The following is a 26,356-nucleotide window of genomic DNA, read 5'->3' as shown; positions in this document are numbered from 1 at the left end:
TTAGAGCTTTTGACGCAATGCCATGTTGAAAGGGCCAAACCGTGGACCTGTGTGTGTGTGTGTGTATGTGTGCTATATGTGGGGAATAGTTGCGGGAAAACTTCTATTCGGCAATTATTTCACAATGCCTTGCAATTTGTGTTGAACAATAATAATAAAAACGGAACCGTCATATCGGCGAAAATGTGATTTTATTGCTTATGTTTGCGTGCAAAAATTGCAGCGGATAAATATCAGGATGGAAAGAAAATAAAGAAATCTCATCTTTGGTGAAAAGATGTGCCAATTTTATGCGGCAAATGGGAATAATAGCCGAAAAAGAATGAATGGTGAAAAAATGACCCCATTTTATCAACCCTATTTTTGTGCTGGCTGTTTTGCAGTTCGCATATACGAGAGAGTGAGTGAGTAAGCGAGAGAGAGAGAGAGAGAGAGAGAGAGAGGGAGAGAGAGAGAGAAAAGCAAGAACCTTCAAGAAGTTTATTTACATTCGGTTCTCATGAAGTGTAGTATCCAATTTTATTACATGTTCAAGTTTTTACCACACCACACACTCTATGCCGCTATGCGAGCGAGTGCGATACATGTTTAAGACGCTCAAACTCTTTCTTCTTCTTTTTTTTTTTTTTGATCGTCTGTGGAAAGAAGCAAAAGTTGCTGGTGCAAGACGTAAAAAGTGAAAAATAAAATCGGAATGGAATCGCATAGTACAAAAGGCAAACAAATGGAGAAGGGTAACTTGTAATTGCACATTATTGAAAGAATTTCCTTTATGCTTTTCACCAAGATCCTAGCTCAGTATTTTCACATGAAATTCTCCCCAACTTCGTTGAGGGAGAAAGAGAGAGAGAGAGAGAGAGAGAGAGAGAGAGAGAGAGCGACGCAAGAGGGAGAGATGTGAACAATACAAACATTTGCATGAATAATGCAAATGAAGATTTTTGATTAAAATTGTTTAATTAAATTTGGCTCCATTCTCTTCACGGCGGTCACCACTGGAATTTTCAGCTCAATTGAGTCTCGGTGAGTTCTTCTTCGTCCAATTCGATACGCCCCACAATTTAGTAATTTTACGGAATGGGAAAAATGGACGGGAAAAACTTTTACGTTAGTATTATATAAACTTAATAAGACCAACCGCAGCGCAATTTCTGATAAAACATTGCTGTTTCTTAATAGGGCAGAGATTGAGCTCTTCGTTATTTTGCTTTTGTTTAAATACCACAATGAATTCTACCCATTTATTTCCTAATTTTAATAAGTATGTTGATTAACACTACTATGATTACTATGACGAAACCTTTTTCAGGCGAATAGCTCATAGTTTTCAAAATTGCGAGACAGACAGACAGCGTAAGAGGCAGAGAGAGAGAGAGTGTGTGTAAGGGAGGAGGTTCAACGTGAATACATTTAAAAGCTTTTTAAAAATATGTTGTTTGATGGAAAAGAGTTGGTCGCTCGAATGACTTCTTAAACCATTTATCTTTTGCTCTGTTTTCAAAGTTTTCAAGCCAATTTAATTAATGGGATTAAAAAAGCATTTGAAGAGAATTACAAAAGCAATGACTTTCGTTCAGCGCATTAAAGTTTCATTAAACAACGCCAGCCAGCCATTCAGCTCAGATAGATAGATGTTCTAGCTCGATGCGTTCAACCCATTTTCCGAATTCGTATGTGCGTCGCATATATGTATATTCGATCTAAATGCTGCAATATTCAAATCGTTATCGAGAAATATATCAAACAAAATCACATTTTGGATTCAAAAAGGGTTGTTCGGTATCAAACGCTCGTTACAGCACATATCATTGAATAGCATTGTGTTTATCAGGACGAAATGGGTGGGAAAAAAATGAAAACAACACATAGTCATAAATTCAAATTGAGCTTAAACTTATTGTGCAAACGATTCAATTTCAAATTATCTTCTGTGGCATGAATATGAATGCAAACAAACACATGTAGACACACAACCGAGTCAGAGATTGAGAGCGTCGTTCAGCACAACTGAATCCTTTCACACACACACACACACACACACAAAACGGCTTTTAATAAATGCAAATGCGCTGATTTTGAATATTGTGATTACATGCTTTTTGGGTTAAACAAATGGAAATGACGGCAAGCAGGTACAGGGATTTGCAATTAACATTATCTCTTGACTTACATGACTTTTACAATGCGAAGCCAACAACATGGTTCCAACAATTGCCAGGAGGCATATTTTCCTGTTCCTCGGCTGCATCATCACTGATAATAAACTGGTGTATGTACGGGCTTTCACTCGTTTTTGTTGGCACACGTCGTCTCTCTTTCAATGTTGCAAATTTTTTTTTTGTACTGATTCTACTTCCACCGCTTCTGTTGTTGTTGTCGTCGTCGCTTTATATATATATGTTACACCTTCTGACTGAAACGTTCTCGTCGTCGTCGCGGTTGTTGTAGTCAAACACAGCCAATGTGAAATGAAAACAATGACTTTTTTATTCTCTTGTGAAAAGTGAAAACTATCTTTTGTTCACGATTATTCTCGTCTTTTTTGACGCGTATTTTGCTTCCAGCGAATTTATTGCGTTGGAAAATCTCAACGAACGATAAAACCGAAGAGAGAGAAAAAAAAAATTATAAAATATACAGCCACCTGAATTAGTAATGACTATTCATATAAACGCGGGTCGGTTGGCTTTGGTAGCGTGACACACACGAGTAACACTCCTTGATTCTGACTGTGAGAAAAATGTGCTCTCCACGGTACGACCGATTCGGTGAAAACAAGAAGTTGTTTTGAAAGCATTTTCACAAATGCGTGTTCTCATATACCATTCAAGGATGAAATATTCGCGTAAAAAAATCTCAGCGCAATCGCATTTTCCAGCTTTTGTATAACCAACAAAATTGCATAGCAAAAAAGCAGTTAGAACAGCAACAGCAAGCAGAGAGCCACGAGAAGTGGATAGATGCTGATTCAAAATATACACAGTTGAATGATGATACAAATTCACCACACCCAAACATCCATTCACCTCAACTGTTTTTTTTTTTACATTGACAGACGCTTGACTTTGACGTTTCGGACACGTGTGTTTACTTCTAAACAATACCATCAAAACCTTACTTTTGGACAATTACTGTAAGCATGAGCATGGAAGTTGATCCGATAATTCCTGAAACGATTCAGGCGCGATTTGTTTCGGAAAGTGGTGAAGAAGCTGGGCCACCATTGGATTTACCGACATCAGTGAATATCTCACAGTTGGGCCGAATATGCAATGCCATTCTCCAAAATGTAAGTGTCGAAATTTCTGTGTGTTTGTTTGTGAACCGATTGTGAAATCAACAAGTTTAAATGAAAAACCAAATTTTCATCTTTTTTCAGGAGGACCCATTGAATTATTTATTTTTCATAAACGACAAAGAAGTTGCAAATTCGTTGGAGAAAACATTGGATTTCAAAACCTTTGATCATGAAGCTGTTGTCAATATTGTTTATCAGCCGCAAGCGGAATTCGTTGTGAGAACTGTAACACGATGTACGTCATCGATGCCGGGTCATGCCGAAGCGGTTGTATCCATTCAATTCAGCCCAGACGGAAGACAATTAGCTAGTGGTTCGGGTGATACAACGATTCGACTGTGGGACTTGACGACTGAAACACCTCTTTATACATGCACCGGGCACAAACAATGGGTTTTATGTGTATCTTGGTCACCAGATGGAAAGAAATTGGCAAGCTCCTGTAAAAATGGTGAAATTCGAATATGGGATCCTGAAACGGGCAAACAAGTCGGCAAACCAATGTCTGGTCACAAAAAATGGATCAATTGCTTGAGCTGGGAACCATACCATTTGAGTGCGTCATGTCGGCGTATTGCTAGCGCTGGCTGTGATGGTGATATTCGCATCTGGGATGTACTCTTGTCGCAGTGCATTCGGATTTTAACCAGTCATACGAACTCCGTAACGTCTGTTCGATGGGGCGGTTTAGGTTTGCTTTACACCTCGTCCAAAGACAGAACCATCAAAATGTGGAGAGCCGAAGATGGTGCACTGTGCCGAACAATGACCGGTCATGCTCATTGGGTTAACAACCTAACGCTGAACACAGATTACGTACTACGTGCCGGACCATTCTATTTGGGTGTTCATGATGATGATAAAATTTCGAAAGCAAGACAAAGTAAGATATCAAATAATTTGCAAAGTGGAAAATCATTTTCAACTTTTGTTTTTTCTTTTCTTTTCTCCAGAAAATAAGAAAACCGCACTCGAACGATACAAAGAAGTGTGCCCGAATGATGTTGAATCACTTGTCTCCTGCTCAGATGATTTCACTCTTTATCTGTGGAATTCCGACAAATCCAAGTTCATCACTCGGATGACCGGCCATCAAAATGTTGTTAATGACGTGAAATATTCACCAGATGTCAAGTACTTACTTTATTTTTTCACATGTTTTTTTTTTCTTCAAATTCAACCAAAATTTATACCGAACAAATTAATCGAATCGAATCGAAATTCTTCTTTTTCAGACTAATTGCTTCAGCTTCATTCGATAAATCAGTACGTTTGTGGCGTGCCTCAGATGGTCAATTCATCTGTACATTCCGTGGTCATGTGCAGGCTGTTTACTCAGTGGCCTGGTCAGCAGATTCCCGTTTATTGGTTACAGGAAGCAAAGATTCAACGTTGAAAGGTAAACACTTACCTGAATAGTTTAAATTTATCTTATCTTATTGGTTGAGTATCAGAAAATGTTTAAAAGTAAAATTTGTTCCAAATTCAATTCCATTTTCTGTTCATTTTCTATAGTCTGGAGTGTCAAAGATAAGAAACTGAAACAAGAATTGCCCGGACACGCTGATGAGGTGTTCGCACTGGATTGGGCTCTGGATGGAAGCCGAGTTGCATCAGGTGGAAAAGATAAAGTCGTGAAAATGTAAGTAAATCGTATGATTCTCATATTTATTCATATTTTATTTTAATCGATATAGTACAAAACAAAACTCGGATTTCAACTTAATCTTATTTCCATTTTCAGCTGGGCTTACTAACAAAATATAATGTATTTGTTTACTGATTTTGAAATAAATCGCACGTTTATCTTCAGAAACAATGAGAAATGTGTTTTAATTTGTCTATCATCTATTTATTAAAGAATGTGACATCATCAGCCACAATGCTTGTGGTGGTCCGTATATTTCCGTCCTTATCTCGGATTTCACCATAAGAAATTCTACCGAATAGCAGCACTCGTTGACCCTTTGTTAGGTAGTTCTTGATGTTTTCCCGGATAATCGGATTGAATACTGCAACTTGATGCCAATCGGTCCGTTGAGCCCAGTCACCGTTCTCACATCTGTAAATCAAATCACATTATGATTAGAAGAATATCAATTGGACATGCAACAAATGTTTGTATGAGATAAATCGAATCAGCTTCGTGTTTCAGTGAAATGTACAAATTGAAATTACTTGTAATTGGTGTGTGTTGCCATTGAGAATGTCATAACTGGTTGGTCTTCATTTCCCCGCAATTGTGGATCGGATCCAACGCGCCCAAGCAAAGTCACCTTATTGATTGCTGCACAGAAAAACAAAAACAAATTACACGCACATTCTAACCTCAAACCGAGTTTAGCCGACACTTACTTTTTTCCAAACGTTTTGGAAGTTCGTTTGAAAATCTGGCAACGCTCGTTACATTGGTCACGTTTAGGCTGTTTGCCAATGTGCCAATCAATTGTGGCTTTCGGAATAAATTGAACATTTTTGTCAAGTAATTCGGTGCAAAAAAAACAGCTTCTCTCTATGGTGAAATATAAGTTTGCGCCAGATGAATGCCGTAGCAATGACAGCCCATCAATGGAGTGAAGTTGGTTGTATGTCCAAACGCATGATGATGAAATTCATTCGCACTAACATTCCCAAAGTGACAACAAAAAACATATGATTGCTGGTTTACATGCCCATTTAAAAGGCGATTGCATTTGGTTGATATTCCAAAATGGGAAATAGATAACAAATAATGCTTAGTAAATGAAATAATTTGCAATAGTCGCAATAAGCCATAGTTGATTTGTTGCAAATTTGCATGTCGAAACTTTATATATTGGACGTTATCAAATGTGCTGGCATGACCAGACACTCACTCACTCACACACAACTACAAATAAATAAAAAACCGTGTTATTTGTTTCTGTTTGTTACCGAAGTGTCAAATCATCAAAGAAGAACACTTTATATACATTTGAGTCAACAAAGAATCGAATCGACTGTACGAAGTTATAGATTTTATTTGTCGATAATTTCCGTAGTTTTTATGTAATGTGGTCAAATAAAATGCAATCGAGTGTGTATTAATTTGTCGGAAATAAAACGTGCATTTGGCAAAAAAATCGCGTGAAGAAGTATTCGCTGCTCGAACAAACCGAAGTAGACAAAGAAATTGGAACCATAACAAAAAATTACAAGCGATTTGTTGAAAGTAGAATTCAAGAGCCCAGTTAAAAGTTAAGTTCAATTGAAAATGTACGCGTCACATATCCACTGAGATTGTTGCTTGTCCGTCGTTTGAAGGCGCATTTACTCTATTTTCGTCACCGTTACCCAAATTCATTTCGACGACAGATTGTTAGAAATGCCAACAATGAAATTATTTGTGACGATTTTGCAATTTTTATTGTTTGCTTTCTTTTTGGTTTCATTCGCTGTCTTCAGTTTTTTTGCCCGTGCCCTGTTCATTTAGACATCAAATAAACCGCATCAACGATGATCATACGATAAAAAAAAATTAAAGCGTTAATTGAATTGACTGTGTGTACAGTACAATGTGCATAGTGCATTCCAGAGTGAAGGGCAACCGCTGTGTCGTGTATTTGTGCAGTAAGGAGATATGTGTGTTATAACGAGAAAGAGAAAAAAGAACATTTGACGAACAAAGAAAGCGAATGCATGATGAATCAAGAATTGTGTGTTTGCAAACAATAACAGTGTGTTTTATCAGTTTTATTAAGAAGAAAAGTGTTGAATTTTGTATAATTTTAGTTTATTATTTTCTTCCATGCTTCTTTTCACAACAATTGCAAAGAACGTAGTGATTGCAACGTTTAATGTAATCAAATTTATCGATGCAAACCCAAAACGAGTCTAACAATTTCGAACAGTTTTATCGAGTGCCAGTTTGCCAGCTCTGTAAACGTGTTTGTTCAGAAGTTTCCGTTCAAGTTTTGAAAACTTCTCTTCAGACTTGGTAGCCCGATCCTAAAACGTTGAAAATGTCTTCCGAAGCGCAGCGTGATATTCGGTTTGCCGCCGAAACCATATACAGAAACGCTCACCGGTCTCCATTGCTTTTAAGTAAACTACTCATTTTTTTTTTATCTATTTAAACAAATCACTTTCATAGTAATCTAATTTAAATAATCTCAATTGTACGTCATTTAGCGCGGTCACATCACACACAGTTAGATCTTTTGAGTTTTATCAATGAAGATTACATTGCTGGCTATACACAGGATGGTCAAATGTCGACTGTTCGCCGATTTTTTTGCTTATTTGTTGTATTCGATCTATTTTTCATTTCGATGCTTTGGTTCATTTGCATTATGGTATGTATCTCTGTTGAATGTACAGTGTGCACAGACGAAGTGGAGAAAAGATTTGACTAAAAAACAATTTCATTTTTCTTGCAGATGAACGGTGATACCATTTTGAATGCCCTGAAAGTACAAGTAGTGCATTACACAATTCAATCGTCACTTTTCGACATTATTTTTGCAGCTTTTGTTCGTTTTTTATTGCTCGTCGTTTTCTATGGAGTTTTTGCTATCAATCATTGGAGCATTATTGTTGTAAGCGATCGTCTTTTTTTCGTTCAATACCTTATCATTTATCGTTTTATCTAGGCACCTGTTAATTTTCTTTCCATTTTTTTTCTTCTGTACTTCAGTTTACTACAACTGCTTCCTGTGCATTTTTAATTGGAAAAGTCTTCTATTATAATGTATGTCATCGACTTCAAAACAATGAGTCACTTCTATGCGTTGTTTATTATCACGTTTTCCAAATCATTTGACCAAATATTGATATTTTTGATATTTTTTCAGTGGATGGTGTCTGCACAGCCAATCATTCAAGTACTAATGATTATCGTATCATGTCTTTTGGCTTGGGGTGAAGCATGGTTTTTAGACTGTCGAGTGATTCCACAAGAAAAAAATGCGCAACGATTTTATCGACTCTTAATGGTATTTTACTAACAATCTAGTTTATATATGTCAGCCCTATATGTCACCGATTTTTATTTATATATTGAATTTCAATTGACGCATCAATTTAACCTATATTCAACAGTCACAAACGGATGATAACGAAAGATCGCCACTGCTAGAATCATATTTAAATACAATTCACAACGTTGGGCACACAGATAGTAGTGTAGCCAATTTTTATTCACCAATCGAATCGGTACACAATAGTGATTCGGAAGGGGACGAGGATGATTTGTACAGGAACAAAGCTATCGCTGATGTTCATGCAGCCCTTGAGCTGTTGGACTGCATCGATTGGAAGGTGGAAAAAATCATTACATCAACCGGAGATAAAATCCAATCGATTCAACGAAAGAAATTCGGCAAAATTTATCGTTTAACGGTAAGAGAGAAGTTCGGCAATTTTGCAGCACTTTTTCTTTTGTCTTTCTAAATCTTCTCTTATTATTATAAGAAAATTACTTTGCACAAATGTTCAACATCAATTCAAAATCGGTTTAATTTCAGGCTCAAATGAATCTACCTGCAAAGACACTACTTCATAAGCTATACTATGGAATTGATGGAATACCAACATGGAATCCAACGGTGCTGGAGGCTAGAATTCTCAAAGTGAGTTTATTTGAATATTCTTCAAGCTACAAAACTACTTTCACATCGAATCATTGCCTATAGAAACGAAATTTATTTAACTTTTCAATCACTTCAATGTATTCCACAGAAAATAGATAATCATACCGACATAACTTACAGTGTCAGCGCACCTGGTGGAGGTGGTCTGGTCGACAGTCGTGACTTTATAAATTTAAGAAGTTGGCAATTGATAAAAAATGGAAATATCATCGAAGACATCGATATATTCAACGATAATCGACCAGATAAAGACTCTCCACACAAATCAAATGAAACGGTGCAGCCGATGAAGAAATCAACGAGTGAGATTAATTTAATGGAAAATCAGCAACAAGGTTCAGACCTGGATCAGTCAGTGTATTCGTTAAGCAAGAGTTTGGGTGCAAAAGTGTTTAGCGATGATGAATGTCTGTCGCCGGCGCCGGAAATGTTTAGCAGCAAAAGTACAACCGATGATGCCGATGAATTCGTTGATGCGAACGAAACTCAGGGTGCTGAAAGTACCAACGATTTATCGCATCGATCAGAAGCTGTGGATCACATAAAGAATATTACGAAAGACTTGTGTGATAGAATGTACATTGTCTCTGGTGTTAGTATTAAGTATGATCAAATGCCTGCCGTTTCGAAGTACACACGGTGAGTATCTCCTACGCATAGAGTAAAAAAATTCAACTCAATCAAATAATCCAATCGAAAAATTGCATTGCAGCGGTGAAACTTTAATGGGATGCTGGGCGATGAGAGAATCCAAATCCGATCCGAATACTTGCACATTTGAATGGATCATGTGCTTAGATTTGAAAGGGCGATTTCCACGCTTCGTGTTAGATAAGGTAAACGTACTTTCAATAAATACTTACGCTTATCAGCAGACATTGTCCGTATTTATTGTTGATTATTAATCCTGAATATTCTATTCTTAAACTCTTATCGGAAATTTTCGATTCTCAGGCGTACACGGGCGTTATGCAAGAATTCATGAGTCATCTGCGAAAATATTGTGAATCAAGCGAAGCTGCAGCGTGAAAATTGGCACCGTGCATCGTCCACAATAAATTTCATCGTACACAGAGTTTACCATATAGATCTATATATATTCCGTCATTCATTACTTACAACCTGTCATATTTTTTTTTTTGTGAATTGATTTCCATTTTATTTTCGTTGATAATAAATGAACAATTCATACTTTTCTCTTTTGGAGGCAATTTTTTTCTTTTTGTAAATCACATATTTTGATCGAAACAATTATAATAATAAAAACAAACAATTTGTAACTCCTTAAAGGCCAGTCTCTTTATTCAAAAACAGTTACATCACTCCATTAAAATTGGGGTCTGTGATTTACACACAGATTGGATATGAGAAAATTGCAAGCTATTTTTCATAACATTCACTTCGAGATCGAAAATGCCCTCATAAAACGCAGGCATCGTTTATCTCAAGTTGAACAATACGGAAGTAGAAAATCAATCGTTCACCCAAATTCTCCCTTTACTCTCGTAACATTCGGGGAATTTGTGAACACCTCGTGTTGCGAACACCCAATTCAATATTATTGGTGATAAAAATAATAAATTCCAGTGTTTCCTATCTGTTACTGTTTTTTTGCTAAGCAAACACACTATCAAATGCTGACTAATTTAGGAATTTATGACCCTTTTCTGTTATCACATATCTTGTGCGATTCGACAAAATATGTTACAGATGTAAAGTCAACATTTAGTAGATTTTCTAATCACAACATTCACAAACCTTAGCCTTTTTTTCATGAAAAAAAAAACGGAATGAATCTTTGAATTTGGAATGAATCATGTCTTATTTTCTGTTTGCACGCGATAAACGTGGGAATAATGTCCAATCACAATTATTTCACAACCCAGAGCCCAATCGCATCTTTTTTTTTTCGAAAAAGCGAAAAATGTGCATAGCTTTTGTTTGGAAAAAAAAAATCATTCCGTATCTTTTATATTAAGAATAATTAATTATTATATTAAAAACGCCGATTATGATGGAAGTTACTTGTGTACTGTTGAAATGAACAGTATTTCTATTTTACACGTATGTATCATGATTTCGTTCTTAATAATTTCATTTCAATTTTTCCTATTCTATTATTAATCTATACATTCTACAGCTACAAATATTGTATGCATAAAGATCATTAATTAAAGTAAGTATAGCAACTGGTAATGCATTGAAATTGTAATGCATGCAATTAGTCATTCACAATGCGTATAAATGCAATAGAAGCAGATTTACTGTGTTGTTTGGGGGAATGTTTCGATGTTGATGTTCAAAAACCCAAATGAATAATTCAAGGAATCCACTGTGTCGTTGGTTTGTTGTTCATCTTCTTTATCACAAGAACTTTTTCTCTTCTGGTTCTTTTTCAGACGATTCGGCTTGCGTTTTTTTGAGTTCTTTGTAATATTTTTTCAATTCATTTATACATTCGTGACTTTTGTTTTTCCATAAAACCGTTGAAAGTCTGCCAATCGATGGGTCGTCACTGTTTCGTTGCCATCGCAATAGCAATTGGTAAATGACTTCCTCGACACTTATGTGGAAGTATTGTTCTTTGATTTGTGCGATTTCAGCATCGGAAATCTCCAAATCTCGAAACACCATGCGCCAATTATCCCCGATGGATCGTGCAGCAATTCGCATGGTTGGCGTCTCAATCGTATCGTTGCAGTTCATTAGCTCTAATCCAGAGAGATAAAATCACAGATAAAACATTTATTTAGTACATCATAAAACTAATAGTTACGTAAAAAGCGAGCTATGTGAATGAAGGCAATATTTCGAAGAGTGAAAGTGCTTACCGACTAATGATCTGGTCTTTTTTGGAGTCGCTTTATCTTCGAAGCTTCCATTGTAGCTGATTTTTCGGGAGCTGGAACCAGCCACATGATATGTATTGCCGAACAAATGAAGGCCATTGCTGTTGTTGAAATTGAAATTTTGCTGGGATTCGATGGTTACATTTTGATTGGCTTGTTGCATACTGTTATAGATCAGTTGCATGGGTGACGTTGGCACAACCTGTGTTGCAATGGATGGAACGATGGGAAGCGTTTGCTGATTTTCGTTGCTGGCATTTTCAATATTCGATTCAGCCAGATGTTGTGAACCATTTTCCATTGGAACGGCGTCGGTTCTTAGCATCGATTTCGAATTTGGCGATACAATTCGCGATATAATGTTATTGCAATAGCCAAATACTGATTTCGTTTTCATTTTTTTCTTATCTAGATTACTCTTCACGACCGCGCTCATTTTTCGTTTTTCAATAATTTTATGTTTATATGGCAACAGCAGCACCGAACTCTGTTCACTGTGACCGAGTAAACAACATAATTTGATGATGACGGTCGTTGAATTTTAATTAGCTGCACCAATTGTAAACTTTCCCCCGCACTATATTCGCCGAATAATAATCCAGTTTTCAATACAAACAAAGCGATTGTGCAACTTCTACCAAACAGTGATTACTCATCCGCATGCAAATAATTTCCCCAAAAAATTTTTTTTTTTTTTCACTGCGAGAACATCGAACAGCGTATAAAATATATTGAAGATGACCTTTGTTATACTATACATCCAAAAACCCAGCCATAGCACAAGAGCCAAGAATTAGCACTGGAATGAATACATCGAAGCAGATCAAAACACTTAAAACTGTCTTTGTTGAATGGTCAAATGATCATTTTGCCCATATGGAGATGTCAATAGAACATAGACAATCACGTAGACCACTTTTGTAATTATAAAACTGAGAATATGCTAACACACCGAGTGCTAACTCAACAAATATGCATACAAAAAAGTAATACGCAAAATACAATCAAACGACGAGCAACCTGTTGGGGAAATTGCCAATGTATTTGAATGAAAAATAATTGATGATTTTTTTTTAATGATTCGAATGCAGCGCCACCACATCAAATGTGACACTTCTTATCAATTCGCTCAGAAAAAGTGACATTTAATGTGTAGCAGCAACAACCGCAACAGCATCAATCAAAACAAAATCGACGCAATGATTCAACACACTTCTTAGAGCAAATCCCAAGTGAATTTAGATTTTAAAAAGTTTTATTTGGACAAATAATGATTTCATTTGAAATTGTGCACAATATTTCGAGCGTACAGCGTACCCGTGAATAATAATGATTTTTAGTGAAAAATGGACTCAATCGTATCTTGTGTTCGCAATTCTGATCGGCGCTACGTTATTCTTGTGTGGGTTTTTCCCCCTTAGCTACACCAGCAACGAAAGAGCTGAATCATACGATTTGCCCGACTTTATCGATGATATTCCGTAAGTGAAACGCATGTGACTGATTTGATTTGACATATCTAAAAGATATAACCTTTTGTTACAGTCTTAATAAATCAATCTATCGGCGTCATGTGTCGCGAACGGTGCTCATGGTCATCGATGCGATGCGTACTGATTTTGTCTACAATCAACACAACACCTCAATGAAATATCTCAATAAAATGATTAACGATGGCACAGCGTGCATGGTGAACCTAAATGTTGAAGTGCCAACGGTGACAATGCCAAGAATTAAGGTAATGTTTTTGTAGTCGAATGCAAAATTTTCATGTTTCAATTCCACCGTTGAATACGTACCGTACAGGCAATGACTACTGGGACGATACCGAATTTCATTGATGTTGTCTTAAATCTGGGTAGCTCCGAACTTAATATGGACTCATTTTTACATCAAGTATACGACAATGGTGGCAAAATAGTCTTTTGTGGTGATAATACTTGGATAAAAATGTTTCCCGAGATGTTCCATCGCAAGCTTGAGAATCAAGACTCGTTGTATGTGAATGACTTTTATGAAGGCGACAAAAATATTACGAAAAAATTGAGCGTCGAACTGAAGAGAAACGATTGGGAATTGCTAATATTACATTTTCTCGGACTCGACCATATTGGCCATGTGGAAGGTCCATTTAGCTCAAAAATACCAACCAAACTGAGAGAAATGGACACGGTTGCTATGCACATTCACTTGGCTCTGTTGCATATGGTAAATGTTCATAACCTTTCATGTTCACACATTCAATGTTTTATTGGACAATGTTTTCTAATATTTCAGAGACAATCTAGTGAAGAGCCGCCACCATTGTTCATTGTTACTGGAGATCATGGTAAGTTTTTGAATAATATTCAATTTGAATTTCAAACTACGTTTGCAATTTTTTTTGAAACAATGTTGTACAAAAGGAAACCAATTCACTTTTTACACCTTTTTTTCATTCAAGGAATGAGAGATAGCGGTGGCCATGGCGGTAGTTCATATCCAGAGATAAATGTACCGCTCATTTTCTTCGGGCCGTCTTGTTCACCAACGGGATATTCGTACAATCAAATCGATATACCTGCCACACTATCAGTTTTATTTGGGCTTCCAATTCCTGCATCTAGCATCGGTGTCATCATTCCTGAATTATTAACCACTCTTTCGATGGAGCAAAAACTATACGCTTACAATTATAATGGAGGACGATTGTTACAAAAGCTAATTAGACTTGATGGTGCACGTAAATACGATGATGAAGGTGAGAATATCTTCTATTTTGTTTTTGAGTTGTCTCTTTCACGTGAACGAAAAATGATACATTTTTTCTCATTTTCTCTCTCTCTCTCTCTCTCTCTCTCTCTCTCTCTCTCTCTCTCTCTCTCTCTCTCTCTAGAGTTCTTCGCCCGATTCATTGTGGCCAAAAACGCGCATAAGACGTTCCTTCAATTAAACACAAATTCTACTGAACAAATCCACGTTTTTGAATCTGCTGAACGAAATTACATCACCGCGTCAAAGGCAATGAGCAAAAAGCTGGCCGATTCCTGTGTCAACTTTGATCATGTTGCCATTTCCATTGGTTTGGTGTGTTTAGTCACGGTTCGTATTTTGTCTTTCAATCCAAAATAGTATTGTAATTCAACTAACATTAATCATATCCCGTAGGCATCACTTTGTGTGGCACTGTTAGTCGTATCAAATACTGGCGATGTGACGATTTCGCTGAAATACACATCAATCTTTGGATTGCTAGCTAGTTTACTCCATTTAAATTTGATTGGAGTTTCACTAACAAAGTCAAGTCTGACAGCAATTCCATTGTTGGGATTGATTTACTCCGTGGTTGTGCTTAATATTCAAATACTATTAACGCTGTGTCGGACTACAGAAATAGTAAACTCATTGAAATCAATACGAACCACGAACAACTTTTGCAAGTTCCTAACGTTTGGAATAGTTTTTCATGGGATATCAACGTCAAGCAGTAGTTTCATTGAGGAAGAGCATCAGATTTGGTACTATCTGAACAATACAATTTGGATAATTCTTTATGCGATAGAAACAAGGCATGCGCTGAATAAAAAGCAAAAGGAAATCAAAAAGGAAGCATCAAGCGAAGAAAATCCATCTACTGCACAACATCATCTGAAGTGGGCGCTTCTATTTTGTGGCCACTTAATTGCACGTCGTCTCAATCAAACTGGTGACAAATGGCTGAATGTGCCCGACATTGGAGATTGGTTACAAATGGAAGAGAATCGCATTTGGAACAGTTTGTTCATGAGCACCTCTCTTCTATTGGTCTACTTGACCTGTATGGATTTTGGAAGTATTCTCACCAATGTTCTCACCATTACTGCATGTATGCTGATTTACTATTATCGCACGCTAAATGGATCGGTTTATTTGGCTGGAATCAAACCGTCTGAGTGAGTAGAATTTTCACTTCCTTTTTTCTACTTGACAATATCGAATTAATGTTCTAAATTTAAATCCAATTCTAAAATATCCATTCATTTCTCTTTTCAGCTCAACTGGTACCTGTGTGACACTCTTTTGGTTGAACATTTTTGAAATCGCGGCCATCAATTACGTGCCAATTTTGTACAGTGCTTTCAAATCAAAGTTGAATCGCTTTGATATTAGGTCAATTTTTGGAACACTCGTTGTTCTATCGACGCTTGTCATGGCACTCACGCACAAACCCCATAATATATTCTTAATCGCCCTGTTGCTCTTTTCGAGCAGCAAAATTAAGCAAATTGGCCATCTATTCGGTTCAAAGTCCACTGAATCACTGGTACAATGTGTGTTGCATTTGTGGATTGGGAAGCAGTTCTTCTTCTACCAAGGAAATTCGAATAGTCTGGCTTCGATTGATCTCAACGCAGGATACGTCGGCCTAAATACATTCAATTTCATTGCTGTTGGATTGCTTCTTACTCTTAACACGTTTAGTGGACCTATCTTATCGTTCATAACATTCGCCGAATGGAATCAACAATCACTACACTCAACTGATGCCAAACATGTTCTACCTCTGATTGTGTTATTGATTGCATTCCCATTTACATTGTATGTGTTCATTGTTTTAATGATGCGTCACCACATCTTCATTTGGAGTGTGTTCTCTCCGAAATTACTGTATGATTTTTACTATTTGTGTTTAATGTACCTGATGTGGATTTCTGTACGATTAATGCCAAATATAGAGTAAGTTATGAGGATTTCAAAGAGAAAACAGACAGTTTTCTGGTGAAGAAATCATTTTAATAGGACAAATTATATTTACTAGTTATTAGCAGTATTCTTCCATGAACATAACGTATACTACTCTGAATAATTTATTTAACAAAATCCAGACATGAACCAAATAAATTGTGAAAAAATTACAACAAAATGTTTTATTTGTTATTTTTTTTAAATAATTTCTAATTTTCATTAGATGCTTGATAGATTCCTGATAAAACTATAATTTATTTAAATTTGACTTGAATTCAATTTAAAACATACATTCGATATTCGTGTTTTTTTCAATATATACACCAAATACTTGGTCTCAAAATAAAATATTCAAACCTAAAGTATGCCTTTTTGTTCCCCTCTTCGTACTCCGTATACTTAAAATCGACTGACATTTCACTTGACAAATCTCTTACAGACATTTCACTTGACAAATCTCTTACAGCGTATTGTGGCACTGAATCATTGTCGTGTAAATAATAAAAGAAAAATAATTGCAACATCTAAATATTTCTGATATCACCTCGAATTCGTGCAACATGAGATGGTATTTAGGTGTTTTAAACTGTGTTTGAACATTTTTTTCTGTTTTGTAAATTGCAAAATAAATTGTGAAAAATGATTGAAAGCTGCCCTAAAAAACGTATGGTGTTCGCAATAACTTTACTAACAATGTGAGTCTTCTGCTTTGCGTATTTTCTTCACAGAATTTTTTTTTATTGATTCAAAGAAAATTGAATCGTTTTCGATTGTTATTTTTCTTCAGACTAGCTAATTTTTCCTCATATTTCAGAGCCACAATAATTGTATTAATCGTTGAATCACATTGGACTGAGTCGTCACCACGTCGTAAATTTGTCATTGAAAACAATTCAACGTGTTATTTACGCGAAGAATTCGAAATTATTCGAGATTGTCATCCGTGCACAGGTATGAATGTAGCAAAGAGTGTCAATTCAGACAAATCAATTAGAACATGTTAAATTTATTCATTGAAAATTGCCAAAAAAATGTTAACGAAACTTCTAAATTCACCTCTGAATCGTCTCAACAGATTTCGAAATAGCCAGCAAGAGTCAGGGAGTTTGTGTGCATACTCATAACAAAGAAGTGTTGCGGTGTAAGAGTGGTGAAACTGTCTCTAGAAGGTAATATCAACATTTTGAAAGAAAATCGTGATTTATTTTAACAAACATAAATTTTCATTGTTCTGCAGTTGTGACAAGGTTGCTTGGGTTGACGAGCGAAATTTCTGGACATTTGAAGGAATTTTACTGGTTGTGTCGGCACTATCAACATCTGTAACATTTCTACGGCAACGATCGTTGGACCGAAAGGTTATGCTCAAAGTGCAACGACAGCTTGAGCAATCGGTGTGAAGAACTGCGTAGTTTTTAAGACGAAAAATGTTTCACAAATTATATTTGGAAGCATTCACAGATTTATGTGATGAAAGTGAGGATAGGATAGTTGTAACATTAGAAACTTTAATTGTACTATTTGTACTGGAATGTGTCGAGCGGCCGTCGAATATACAAGTGTACCTGGTTTCATCCGGTGGCAGTCGATCAACTGATGCAGCCGTTGAAATTAGCAAAAAATCGGTTCAGTTTACAATTTTACCGGCGGCCACATATGCTTCAGAAGAGGCTAGCAACTGTAGTTTTCCGGTGATTGTCAGTGAGAATGTGACTATAGCGGGATTGTGCAGTGTTTGCCGAGCAATCGCAAAATATGCCGATGAGAAACTTAAATATTTGCTTGGATTTAAAGAGACCTGTCTACATTCGCCGTCCGAAGCATCACCATGGACGAAATTTTGCGAAATCGATATTGTCACTTGCACCAAGTCAGTGTTGAAATTCCACAAACAAATCAATTCAGAGGATTTTACACTGCCGATAGAGTTGGGATACCTTGAAAGCCATTTGCGACAGCCAGTCAAAGCACATAATATGTGCAAATTGACTTTGGACTTTGCAAAAGGGCTTAAGATCAACAATTCTCAGCCTATGGACAATCCGACAGTTTCGAATGATTTAAATGGAATAGATTCCGATGGGGCAAATAAAATAAATCAAAAGCAGCGAAAACCGAGCAACAAGAAAATTATGGTCAAGAATATCAGTGTAGAACACACATTCGTTGAGGGCCCTCAAATATCAATCGCAGATCTTATTCTATTTCCATTTATTTGGCTTATGCAGGCAATTCTAGAGAAAACGGCCACTGAAAGTCTCGAACAGAAGCTACCACTCACATACAAATGGATCGACGTAGTAAAAAATCATCCGTTAATCACAGAATGCATGACAATTTTAATCGAACCGACAGTACCTCAACGTCAACAAATCAATTACATCGTGCAGGACAGTGACTCATTTACACTGTACAAACGGGAAGCAAAGCGAAAGAGATCAAAAATGCGCGTTTTCACTAAAGAAGATAAAATCGAACAGTCGTTGAGTAAAATTAATCAGCTTGGAATCGAAATATCATCACTGTCGCACGATCAAAATGGAAATTATGAAGATTTCGATTGGTCATTGCCGTATGATGCTCTTCCCGAAGGTGGCAATTTGCCGGAGAATCGGCTGCAACGGAAGAAAGAGCAACTCTTCAGTTTGGCCTGGGAGATAATTGCGATAGCCAAAGAAGGTGATCGTATCGTTGATTTCTGCAGTGGTCAAGGCCACTTGGCCATCATTCTTGCATACAAACTACCTCAGTGTATCATTTATATGCTAGACAACAAGGAGGAAATGATATTGAGAGCTCGACAACGGGTGCAACGCTTGAATTTGACCAACATTCGATTTATTCAGTGCAATTTGGATTATTTCATCGGTGACTTTGACATTGGCACGTCATTGCATGCCTGTGGCATTGCTAGTGATATCGTTTTGATGCATTGCAAACAGAGAAACGCTAGTTTCGTCTGCTGTCCATGTTGCTACGGAAAAGTAATTGAAATGCCACACATTTCATTTCCACGCAGCAAATTCTATCGAAGCAACAACATCTCGCTGGATGAATACTTTTGCATAGCACACTGTGCCGATCAAGCACACGATACGAAACGAGAACGGGTCAACATTGAGAAAAGCATACAAGGGCTATATTGCATGGACATCATCGACACAGATCGTAAACTGTATATGGAAGAACATGGCTATGATACTAAACTAACCAGATTACATCCAGAAGATTGCACGCAAAAAAATCGACTTTTAGTTGGCGTCAAACAGAAGAAATGATTTTTTTTTACTACAAATGATTTGTAATTGAATTGATAGATGAAAAAAAATGAAATAAAATCGATTGAAATATTTAATCTTTTGCTAACAAATTCAATAGAGTTTCTAACGTATGCCTGATCGTTATCAACAGTAAAAAAAAAGCTTGGTTATTCGAAAATAGCTCAATATGCAATATTGATCCATTCCTTTATTTTTTCCTTTTTTAAAAATATTTCCGATGCATTTTTCTCTTTGTATCAATTCAAAATCAGTTGAAATCTTTAATTATTCCCTGAAAATGTACATAGATTTTCTTTGCTTCATTCAATTCGCTTGTCAATTGTTTTTAAACAATTGAACATTGACAATGGTGTGAATTGTTTTGTCAAAAAGTAATTGTAGTTCAGTTTGCTTCTGTTTGAGACCAGTTTTCACGGACTGCATACAAATGTCAATAGAATTTCGAAAATGGCCGTTTGGTGTACTTTCAAACCGCTGTTCAAGTAAATCACACACATTGCATTCTCCAGAGGTAGAAAACATTTGTAAAGTTGAAGTTTTAATCAATTTTACCCCAAAATTTTTTTTATTTTATCTTTTTTCCAGTTGATTAAAGTGATATAAAGTTAACTTGTGTACCGAAAATTGGATAAAAATGGGAAATACTGCGAGTAAAAAGGGAAGCGTCATTCTGAAAACACCAGAAAAATCGGTTGCTGCGATGACCATTGACCAGTCGCCCACTACGAACGATTCGCACAAAGCAAACCAAATGGTTGAACCACAAACACCAGCCATTCCACAGACTCCATTGACCCAAACCATTGCCAGCCACTTGAATCGTATTACCAAAGACGATGTGAATCGAAATGCAACGATTAAGACTCCGTCATATTTATTACGGAAGAAAATCTTGTACGATTTGGGTTATACATATTCAATCAAAGACACCGATCCACGATCACCAAGTCTGTCCATTCCACGTACTCCATTGAATTTGGCTGAAAACTCCCCTTTGGTCACTGAAGGGCAAACCAGTTCATTTGAGTACAACACCACGCTTGAAGACAGCTGCCGTGATTTTAACGCAAAACTAGATGACATCACAATGGAAGAGAACGTTTTGACCAAAGGAACCGAACATGAAGATGATGTGAGCGACCAGATCGAAAGTGCTGGTGATGCGGAGGAAAAATTTGATGATAAACCAGCAAGTGAAGACAAGAAAAAGGAAAGCGTTGAGTTACACGATCAAAAGACACCAAATTGTGATTCGCAAACATCACCAGATTTTGAAAGCAAACACAACAACAAAATCATCTCAGCAAGCGATGCAAGTGAGACGGATTCGACTTCAAAAGCGTCTGAGGAAAATATCAGCCCAATGGAAGGCATGTATTCAACACCGTTGAACAAATCGAACCGAGTCGGAAGAATACCATTGAGCGTTATCAATCGTCGTGGTATGTCAGCTGAGATTATGCCACTGCATTCGAAACACACTCACGAACAAAACAGCGTCGACAGTTTCAAGAAGGATTTATCGTTCAATGATATTCGCGGCAGTGCACGCAAATCAAAAATTCCAGTGTTCAAAAAGTAAACCAATCACCCAGAGAGGCAGACAATCAGCAAAAGATTTTACTCACTCTTTTCTAAGCTTTGACTGATTTTCATATTTTTCTGAATTTTGAATCTCTCATTCCATTTATTCGTACATTCGTTTTTGATGTACAACGGTGTTGGTTATATTTCTTTGGAAAGTATTCAATCAAATTAGCTTAAGGAAAAAAATATTAAACATTTCTTCTTGTTTACAAGTTTTTTTTGACAGAAATATAATGCGTTTTATTTCAATTTATTTTTTTGTTTTATTTCTAAGGATCACATTAGCTATTTGCTTTTCTGCTTTGTATTTCACGTTCGATGTACTCTTCTATATCGTCGAGAGGTTTGTAGTACTGATGCACTAAATTCGATCCAGATATGAGTGACACAACTGATATCAACATCACTGCGGCCTTTGTTCTCCACGTGATTCCATTCATTTTGCGCAATTTATTTCTGCTTATTCTGGTGTCGATTCAGCTTTTAATCGTTCGTCAGCAATCTCTTTGGCTCGGTTCTTTTTAAAAGTTTCGTCTAAAACGGAAAATGAGAATGAAATTATTGGGTTATGATTACGGTGACGGTGAACTGTCACAGCTATTGGTTGAACAGCAACTAGTCGATGAAAAACATTTATTCCACGTTTTCTCCAAACTTTACTTACAAAAATTGTGGCCTCTAGGTCGCCATTTGATCATAGCAAATTCAAGGCCAGCTCCTGCGAATAAGAATACCGGCACAGGAATCAAATAGATTGCAATCGGCCGCTTACGTAAGAAATCTCGCAATGTGTACGATATCAATTTCATTAGAAATTGCGCCAATCAGACAATTTTCTTGTGAAATATCAAATCCAAATAATTTATGTCCAAATCTCAGATATGACTACAAATTATACCACAATTTATCTCTTTTTCAATGTTTTCATCAATTTTCATAATCAAAAGCGTGAATAAAAATAAAAACATACTGCCCACATTGTGTTGCCTGTTCGACGCTGACATTTGACAACATCTGTTTGACATCATTCGAGTGCGTTCTAGACTTTTGACCGAAAACTGTCAAACCGAATCGGATCAGTTGTGATGATTATAGACGGCGCTGCAATGTCATTTCTATTGCGTTTTGAATTTTAACGTTTAATTTTTATGTACGCCATGACACTTCAATACAAACGCCGTCAAGTTTAGTTTATATTTCAAATAACATCGTTTTGTACAAAAAAAAAATTTAGAAAATAATTTTTTATCATTAATTTTAAGTAACTTTTAACCATTTTTTTCGGAAGAATAACCAATTATTTAGAGCCATAATTGAAAGCATTTTCTAAATTGTATAAATTAAGGCAGATAACACGTTGTGATAATTTAGTTTGTTAGACGAAAATTCAAGAAAGTGAAAGCGACCCAAATTTATACTGTGAAACTGAACATTACCATAGATCTTTTATTTTAACAAGCACACACAAATTTTGATAATAGTCCGTGATAGTTTTGTTTATGCACAGTCATAAAATTTCGGAAAATTCCTATCAAATTTTGCCAAATATTTACGTATTTCAATACAAGTGGTTAGCTACTGTAAGCCAAATACGCAAATCTTCTCTATTGTCGTTGCTACAAATACAACGACAAAGCAGCTGTCGATTGAATGTATTAAGTGTGTGTAAATGGACCAAAACGCTGAAAGTGGTATCGATATGAATTCAAGCAGTGATATGCCCGATGACTTTTCATCACCGGAGCGCATAACCACAACTAAGCTAACACCAAGGACTCTGGTGTATGATGATATTGACGGTGATGAAATATCGTCTATGATTCGGCGTCGTACGCTCGGTGCATTCGCCAAAAATAATAATAACAACGATAATGACGGTGACAAGTCATCATTGGACGATGATGACGATACAAGTAAGTTGATCAGATGACAATACAACAGAAGAAACCATTGGAAAACATACATTCACGAATCTGATGTTTTTTTGTTTGCTTTTGAAGGGAATCCAATGATTCGGCCATTGCGAGCAACCGCAATAAGTCAGTCAAAAATGCATCTGGAATCACCACCATATCGCAAAGTACGTGCACTGCGACTGTTTGACACACCGGCAACACCCAAAACATTGATTAAAAAATCGTCGTTCGAAAACGGAGCACAAACACCAGCACAAAACAAACTCATTCGCAAGTCAATCCTATCGAATCTCGGCGGATTAGGTTCGCGCACACCAAATGTCACTGACCGACCAAAGGCATTACCCGTACATAACAAAGCGCTGGAACCGGTTACAGCCAACATTAATCCATTTTCACCATCAAGTAAGTCACATGATTTAAATGGCTTAACCGAATTTGAGACGATTATAATTAGGACACTTTATCTCATTATACGATCTTCAACCATGTTTTAGGCTTTATGCAGAAGAAAAAACGATCTCGAACAGATGAACAATGCCGATCCACTAGAAATAGCACCGAATCACTTATTAGCAAATCGAATTTATCAATTAGCTCAATAGACGAAGATATATCAGGTGGCAACACCACTGATGACGAATGGCAAGCACCGAAGCGATTGGCCTTGCAGGACTCAAATCTGCCGCGCTACGAAAAAGAATTTGTTGAACTGACGTTAATTGGTAGGTGGCACTCAAAGCAATTGGATTTTAAGAAACACAATCTTCTGTTGGAATTGATTTTGTTTAATGCTTGAGTATTAAAGCTGTTCGTCACTATTTCATTATCTAATCCAATTCCACGATTCCAGGGGAGGGTGCATTTGGTGTAGTTTATCAATGTTTAAATCGTTTGGATGGCTGTATCTATGCTATTAAACGGAGCATAAAACCGGTGGCTGGTAGCGTGTTTGAGTGAGTATCAATGAAATTGATTTCATCAATTCGTGGTCGTCAATTCTAAATGAATTTTTTTTTTCCTCGTCACAACTTTTAATTCGAAACAGAAAAAATGCCCTGAATGAAGTATACGCACACGCGGTGTTGGGCAAGCACGACAATGTTGTAAGATATTATTCGGCATGGTCGGAGAATATGCATATGTTAATACAGAATGAATATTGTAACGGAGGCAGCTTGCAAGCCTTACTCAAAGATCGTTCGTTGGTGGAAACGGAATTGCGCACAGTGTTGGCTCATGTAGCCGATGGTCTAAAATACATACACTCAAATGATCTCGTTCACATGGATTTGAAAGCTGGAAACATTTTCTTAACCAAAGCTCCGATTCGTGCACACGTTTCGCATCCGACCAGCACCAACAGTAATGGCACCACCGACAGTCATGACGATGGTTTCGAGGACATTTACGAAGAATTAGAAATGGAAGTGACATACAAAATTGGTGATCTGGGTCATGTAACAAGCATTCGAAATCCGCAAGTGGAGGAGGGTGACTGTCGATATTTACCATTGGAAATTCTACAGGAAGACTATTCACAGCTCGAAAAAGCTGACATCTTTGCGTTGGGCATAACATTGTATGAAGCCGGTGGTGGTGGTTCATTACCCAAAAACGGGCCCGTTTGGCATGATCTACGCGAGGGACGTGTACCCGATTTACCAAACATTAGCAGAGATTTCAACAAGCTAATTAAGGTACGTATCAGAATTCACAACTTGGTCTTATCGTTAACATTATTTTTACTCATTGCATTGGAATCATTGATTTTACAGCTTATGACACATCCCGATCCTAGCCAAAGACCAACAGCTGCTGAAATACTCAATCATCCCGTTTTGAATCCGACCGAAACGAAAACCAAACGGCAACTGTGCTATGAACTAAACATGGAGCGAAAGAAAAACGAGCTGCTGATGCGAAAGCTACGCGAAACAAAAGCACTTCTCAAATCATATGAGTTATCCAAAACTCCCCTTGCTAAGAAATACCGAAATAAAATAATGATCTAAATTTATAAATTATATGCAAAGATAGAGCCTATACTACTACAAAATAAGGGAAATAGATTACAATAAATATAACAGAGGAAAAAACACACAGAAAAAACTACACAACAACTCGAAATTATTTTGTTTCATTGATATTACATAGTATATTCTTTTGGCTGGGCAAATCGTCATGGAGATGGTGTCTGTTTACACGCTTTTTATTTTCTCCGCTGTTGTTTCATAAACAGTACGCAACGTAAACAGCAACAGTCTCTCGGTGAGTTTGTTTCAACGTATATATCAAACGAATCCAATCTATCATGTTGCTAGAGACTTAAACCGGCTGTAATTGAAAAATTTACGGCAATGAAACACGCAATATGCTTCCAACACCAAAGTGCCTCTTAAATACTTGCAATAATGTAATTTAATCAAAAATTTCATGTTTTCGAAATTATATGATTGCTGAGAAAATCAATCGACTGATCATAAGTGTGTATCGACAAACGAATTTTCGTTTCCTGAAATAGATGAACGCAGTAGCTTCGTTTAACTCGTATCGATATACACCCACATAAAGTTGAAATATATAATCTTTGCGATGCACTTTATGCTATCATTTCCTTCATGCACATTTAACAAAAATTACTCATAACCAATCTCTAGGTCAATCATACATACGGGAACGGTAAGTATCCGTAAACAGTAGGTATCCCTACTGGGAAATTATTATTCAACTATTTAAAGAAATATTCTTTGCGATAAGAAAATTGGTTTAAATAAAGATACTGAATCCAAGCAATAAGCATACAACTGATAATTCTCCGCAAGAGTTATTATTCATAGTAAAAAAACGTATATATGGGTAAAATTGATAAGAAACACTGATAAAGGAAGGATGCGTCAACAACAACAAAAAAGGCATCCTATTTTCAAACAAAGAACTTTTAATGCGGATTTTTTTAAGTGCTTTCAAAATGACAATTTCTTCGTTCTGAGTACAAGATAATGGTTTTTCATTAATAAGAGTGGAAACAAAACATCGAAGTCAAATTGTCGTATTCGGTTTTTGCACCACTTTTTTTTAAAATTCATTTACAGTATCAATTATTGTATGG

At 36.6% G+C, this 26,356-nt stretch overlaps 10 protein-coding genes across 14 annotated transcripts in view; 7 read left to right on the top strand and 3 right to left on the bottom strand.

Annotated features, from left to right (window-relative positions):
- LOC129569105 (uncharacterized) overlaps positions 1 to 2,755 on the bottom strand; it is a 17,866-nt gene extending 15,111 nt beyond the window's left edge. Inside the window, exon 1 of one of the 2 annotated variants that reach the window (XM_055447559.1) lies at positions 2,171 to 2,755. The gene's annotated coding sequence lies outside the window, so the exon portion shown is untranslated. The remainder of the gene's footprint in view (positions 1 to 2,170) is intronic. The other variant, XM_055447561.1, reaches the window with a different exon arrangement.
- An 81-nt stretch (positions 2,756 to 2,836) lies between these two features.
- Positions 2,837 to 5,117, top strand: LOC129569100 (protein Notchless-like). The gene is made up of 7 exons (XM_055447552.1): positions 2,837 to 2,982; positions 3,056 to 3,289; positions 3,380 to 4,181; positions 4,252 to 4,432; positions 4,534 to 4,697; positions 4,814 to 4,940; positions 5,043 to 5,117. The coding sequence occupies exons 2-7, from the start codon at positions 3,140 to 3,142 to the stop codon at positions 5,053 to 5,055; spliced, it is 1,437 nt and encodes a 478-aa protein (XP_055303527.1). The 5' UTR covers positions 2,837 to 2,982; positions 3,056 to 3,139; the 3' UTR covers positions 5,056 to 5,117.
- Positions 4,942 to 5,788, bottom strand: LOC129569106 (single-stranded DNA-binding protein, mitochondrial). Its single transcript, XM_055447563.1, has 3 exons — positions 5,654 to 5,788; positions 5,477 to 5,585; positions 4,942 to 5,360 (listed from the first exon to the last, which is right to left on the bottom strand). Exons 1-3 carry the CDS (start codon positions 5,769 to 5,771, stop codon positions 5,147 to 5,149), a joined length of 441 nt encoding a protein of 146 aa, XP_055303538.1. The 5' UTR covers positions 5,772 to 5,788; the 3' UTR covers positions 4,942 to 5,146.
- Positions 5,789 to 5,868: 80 nt separating this feature from the next.
- LOC129569099 (steroidogenic acute regulatory protein-like) lies at positions 5,869 to 10,196 on the top strand. 4 transcript variants are annotated; one of them, XM_055447548.1, is made up of 11 exons: positions 5,869 to 6,513; positions 6,722 to 7,360; positions 7,448 to 7,611; positions 7,696 to 7,854; positions 7,953 to 8,006; positions 8,110 to 8,250; positions 8,357 to 8,656; positions 8,782 to 8,886; positions 8,996 to 9,546; positions 9,620 to 9,743; positions 9,862 to 10,196. In XM_055447548.1, the coding sequence occupies exons 2-11, from the start codon at positions 7,279 to 7,281 to the stop codon at positions 9,934 to 9,936; spliced, it is 1,755 nt and encodes a 584-aa protein (XP_055303523.1). In that variant the 5' UTR covers positions 5,869 to 6,513; positions 6,722 to 7,278; the 3' UTR covers positions 9,937 to 10,196. The 4 variants fall into 4 exon arrangements, with proteins under 4 accessions (XP_055303523.1, XP_055303522.1, XP_055303526.1 ...); XM_055447551.1 differs by having other exon boundaries at positions 6,041 to 6,278; positions 7,092 to 7,360; XM_055447550.1 differs by lacking the exon at positions 5,869 to 6,513 and having other exon boundaries at positions 6,547 to 6,972; positions 7,092 to 7,360.
- LOC129569103 (protein immune deficiency) lies at positions 10,181 to 12,802 on the bottom strand. The gene is made up of 2 exons (XM_055447558.1): positions 11,739 to 12,802; positions 10,181 to 11,618 (listed from the first exon to the last, which is right to left on the bottom strand). Exons 1-2 carry the CDS (start codon positions 12,190 to 12,192, stop codon positions 11,272 to 11,274), a joined length of 801 nt encoding a protein of 266 aa, XP_055303533.1. The 5' UTR covers positions 12,193 to 12,802; the 3' UTR covers positions 10,181 to 11,271.
- Positions 12,803 to 12,870: 68 nt separating this feature from the next.
- Positions 12,871 to 16,638, top strand: LOC129569095 (GPI ethanolamine phosphate transferase 2). The gene is made up of 8 exons (XM_055447544.1): positions 12,871 to 13,237; positions 13,302 to 13,494; positions 13,563 to 13,964; positions 14,034 to 14,085; positions 14,200 to 14,496; positions 14,632 to 14,837; positions 14,904 to 15,667; positions 15,768 to 16,638. The coding sequence occupies exons 1-8, from the start codon at positions 13,086 to 13,088 to the stop codon at positions 16,453 to 16,455; spliced, it is 2,754 nt and encodes a 917-aa protein (XP_055303519.1). The 5' UTR covers positions 12,871 to 13,085; the 3' UTR covers positions 16,456 to 16,638.
- Positions 16,639 to 16,920: 282 nt separating this feature from the next.
- LOC129568974 (protein JTB) lies at positions 16,921 to 19,830 on the top strand. The gene is made up of 4 exons (XM_055447320.1): positions 16,921 to 17,155; positions 17,275 to 17,411; positions 17,536 to 17,629; positions 17,698 to 19,830. Exons 1-4 carry the CDS (start codon positions 17,100 to 17,102, stop codon positions 17,858 to 17,860), a joined length of 450 nt encoding a protein of 149 aa, XP_055303295.1. The 5' UTR covers positions 16,921 to 17,099; the 3' UTR covers positions 17,861 to 19,830.
- On the top strand, positions 17,888 to 19,830 carry LOC129568972 (glutathione S-transferase C-terminal domain-containing protein homolog). Its single transcript, XM_055447318.1, has one exon. The coding sequence runs from the start codon at positions 17,888 to 17,890 to the stop codon at positions 19,736 to 19,738; it is 1,851 nt and encodes a 616-aa protein (XP_055303293.1). The 3' UTR covers positions 19,739 to 19,830.
- Positions 19,831 to 19,917: 87 nt separating this feature from the next.
- On the top strand, positions 19,918 to 21,557 carry LOC129568973 (uncharacterized). The gene is made up of 2 exons (XM_055447319.1): positions 19,918 to 20,252; positions 20,327 to 21,557. Exon 2 carries the CDS (start codon positions 20,376 to 20,378, stop codon positions 21,321 to 21,323), a length of 948 nt encoding a protein of 315 aa, XP_055303294.1. The 5' UTR covers positions 19,918 to 20,252; positions 20,327 to 20,375; the 3' UTR covers positions 21,324 to 21,557.
- Positions 21,558 to 22,421: 864 nt separating this feature from the next.
- On the top strand, positions 22,422 to 25,374 carry LOC129568998 (wee1-like protein kinase). The gene is made up of 6 exons (XM_055447354.1): positions 22,422 to 23,241; positions 23,329 to 23,649; positions 23,742 to 23,969; positions 24,098 to 24,200; positions 24,293 to 24,944; positions 25,023 to 25,374. The coding sequence occupies exons 1-6, from the start codon at positions 22,998 to 23,000 to the stop codon at positions 25,257 to 25,259; spliced, it is 1,785 nt and encodes a 594-aa protein (XP_055303329.1). The 5' UTR covers positions 22,422 to 22,997; the 3' UTR covers positions 25,260 to 25,374.
- Positions 25,375 to 26,356: the final 982 nt, after the last annotated feature.

This window comes from Sitodiplosis mosellana, unplaced genomic scaffold (assembly GCF_009176505.1).
Source record: "Sitodiplosis mosellana isolate CC-2019 unplaced genomic scaffold, AAFC_SMos_1.0 Smas_scaffold_30, whole genome shotgun sequence".
NCBI lineage: Eukaryota > Metazoa > Arthropoda > Insecta > Diptera > Cecidomyiidae > Sitodiplosis > Sitodiplosis mosellana.
The sequence above is the reverse complement of the archived record's forward strand: the minus strand, read 5'-3'. Positions and strand labels throughout refer to the sequence as shown.

Bases quoted from the DNA above. Each gene is read 5' to 3' on its own strand.
- LOC129569100 (XM_055447552.1), top strand. From the start codon at position 3,140: ATGAGCATGGAAGTTGATCCGATAATTCCTGAAACGATTCAGGCGCGA. The intron at 3,290-3,379 runs GTAAGTGTCGAA...ATCTTTTTTCAG, and splicing joins GCAATGCCATTCTCCAAAAT to GAGGACCCATTGAATTATTT. The intron at 4,698-4,813 runs GTAAACACTTAC...CATTTTCTATAG, and splicing joins CAAAGATTCAACGTTGAAAG to TCTGGAGTGTCAAAGATAAG.
- LOC129569106 (XM_055447563.1), bottom strand. From the start codon at position 5,771: ATGTTCAATTTATTCCGAAAGCCACAATTGATTGGCACATTGGCAAAC. The intron at 5,586-5,653 runs GTAAGTGTCGGC...TTTTCTGTGCAG, and splicing joins TCCAAAACGTTTGGAAAAAA to CAATCAATAAGGTGACTTTG. The intron at 5,361-5,476 runs GTAATTTCAATT...TTTGATTTACAG, and splicing joins GCAACACACACCAATTACAA to ATGTGAGAACGGTGACTGGG.
- LOC129569099 (XM_055447548.1), top strand. From the start codon at position 7,279: ATGTCTTCCGAAGCGCAGCGTGATATTCGGTTTGCCGCCGAAACCATA. The intron at 8,007-8,109 runs GTATGTCATCGA...ATATTTTTTCAG, and splicing joins GAAAAGTCTTCTATTATAAT to TGGATGGTGTCTGCACAGCC. The intron at 8,251-8,356 runs GTATTTTACTAA...TATATTCAACAG, and splicing joins GATTTTATCGACTCTTAATG to TCACAAACGGATGATAACGA.
- LOC129569103 (XM_055447558.1), bottom strand. From the start codon at position 12,192: ATGAGCGCGGTCGTGAAGAGTAATCTAGATAAGAAAAAAATGAAAACG. The intron at 11,619-11,738 runs GTAAGCACTTTC...TCTCTGGATTAG, and splicing joins AAAGACCAGATCATTAGTCG to AGCTAATGAACTGCAACGAT.
- LOC129569095 (XM_055447544.1), top strand. From the start codon at position 13,086: ATGATTTTTAGTGAAAAATGGACTCAATCGTATCTTGTGTTCGCAATT. The intron at 13,238-13,301 runs GTAAGTGAAACG...CTTTTGTTACAG, and splicing joins GACTTTATCGATGATATTCC to TCTTAATAAATCAATCTATC. The intron at 14,497-14,631 runs GTGAGAATATCT...CTCTCTCTCTAG, and splicing joins ACGTAAATACGATGATGAAG to AGTTCTTCGCCCGATTCATT.
- LOC129568974 (XM_055447320.1), top strand. From the start codon at position 17,100: ATGATTGAAAGCTGCCCTAAAAAACGTATGGTGTTCGCAATAACTTTA. The intron at 17,412-17,535 runs GTATGAATGTAG...TCGTCTCAACAG, and splicing joins AGATTGTCATCCGTGCACAG to ATTTCGAAATAGCCAGCAAG. The intron at 17,630-17,697 runs GTAATATCAACA...ATTGTTCTGCAG, and splicing joins GGTGAAACTGTCTCTAGAAG to TTGTGACAAGGTTGCTTGGG.
- LOC129568972 (XM_055447318.1), top strand. From the start codon at position 17,888: ATGTTTCACAAATTATATTTGGAAGCATTCACAGATTTATGTGATGAA.
- LOC129568973 (XM_055447319.1), top strand. From the start codon at position 20,376: ATGGGAAATACTGCGAGTAAAAAGGGAAGCGTCATTCTGAAAACACCA.
- LOC129568998 (XM_055447354.1), top strand. From the start codon at position 22,998: ATGGACCAAAACGCTGAAAGTGGTATCGATATGAATTCAAGCAGTGAT. The intron at 23,242-23,328 runs GTAAGTTGATCA...TTGCTTTTGAAG, and splicing joins GGACGATGATGACGATACAA to GGAATCCAATGATTCGGCCA. The intron at 24,945-25,022 runs GTACGTATCAGA...TTGATTTTACAG, and splicing joins ATTTCAACAAGCTAATTAAG to CTTATGACACATCCCGATCC.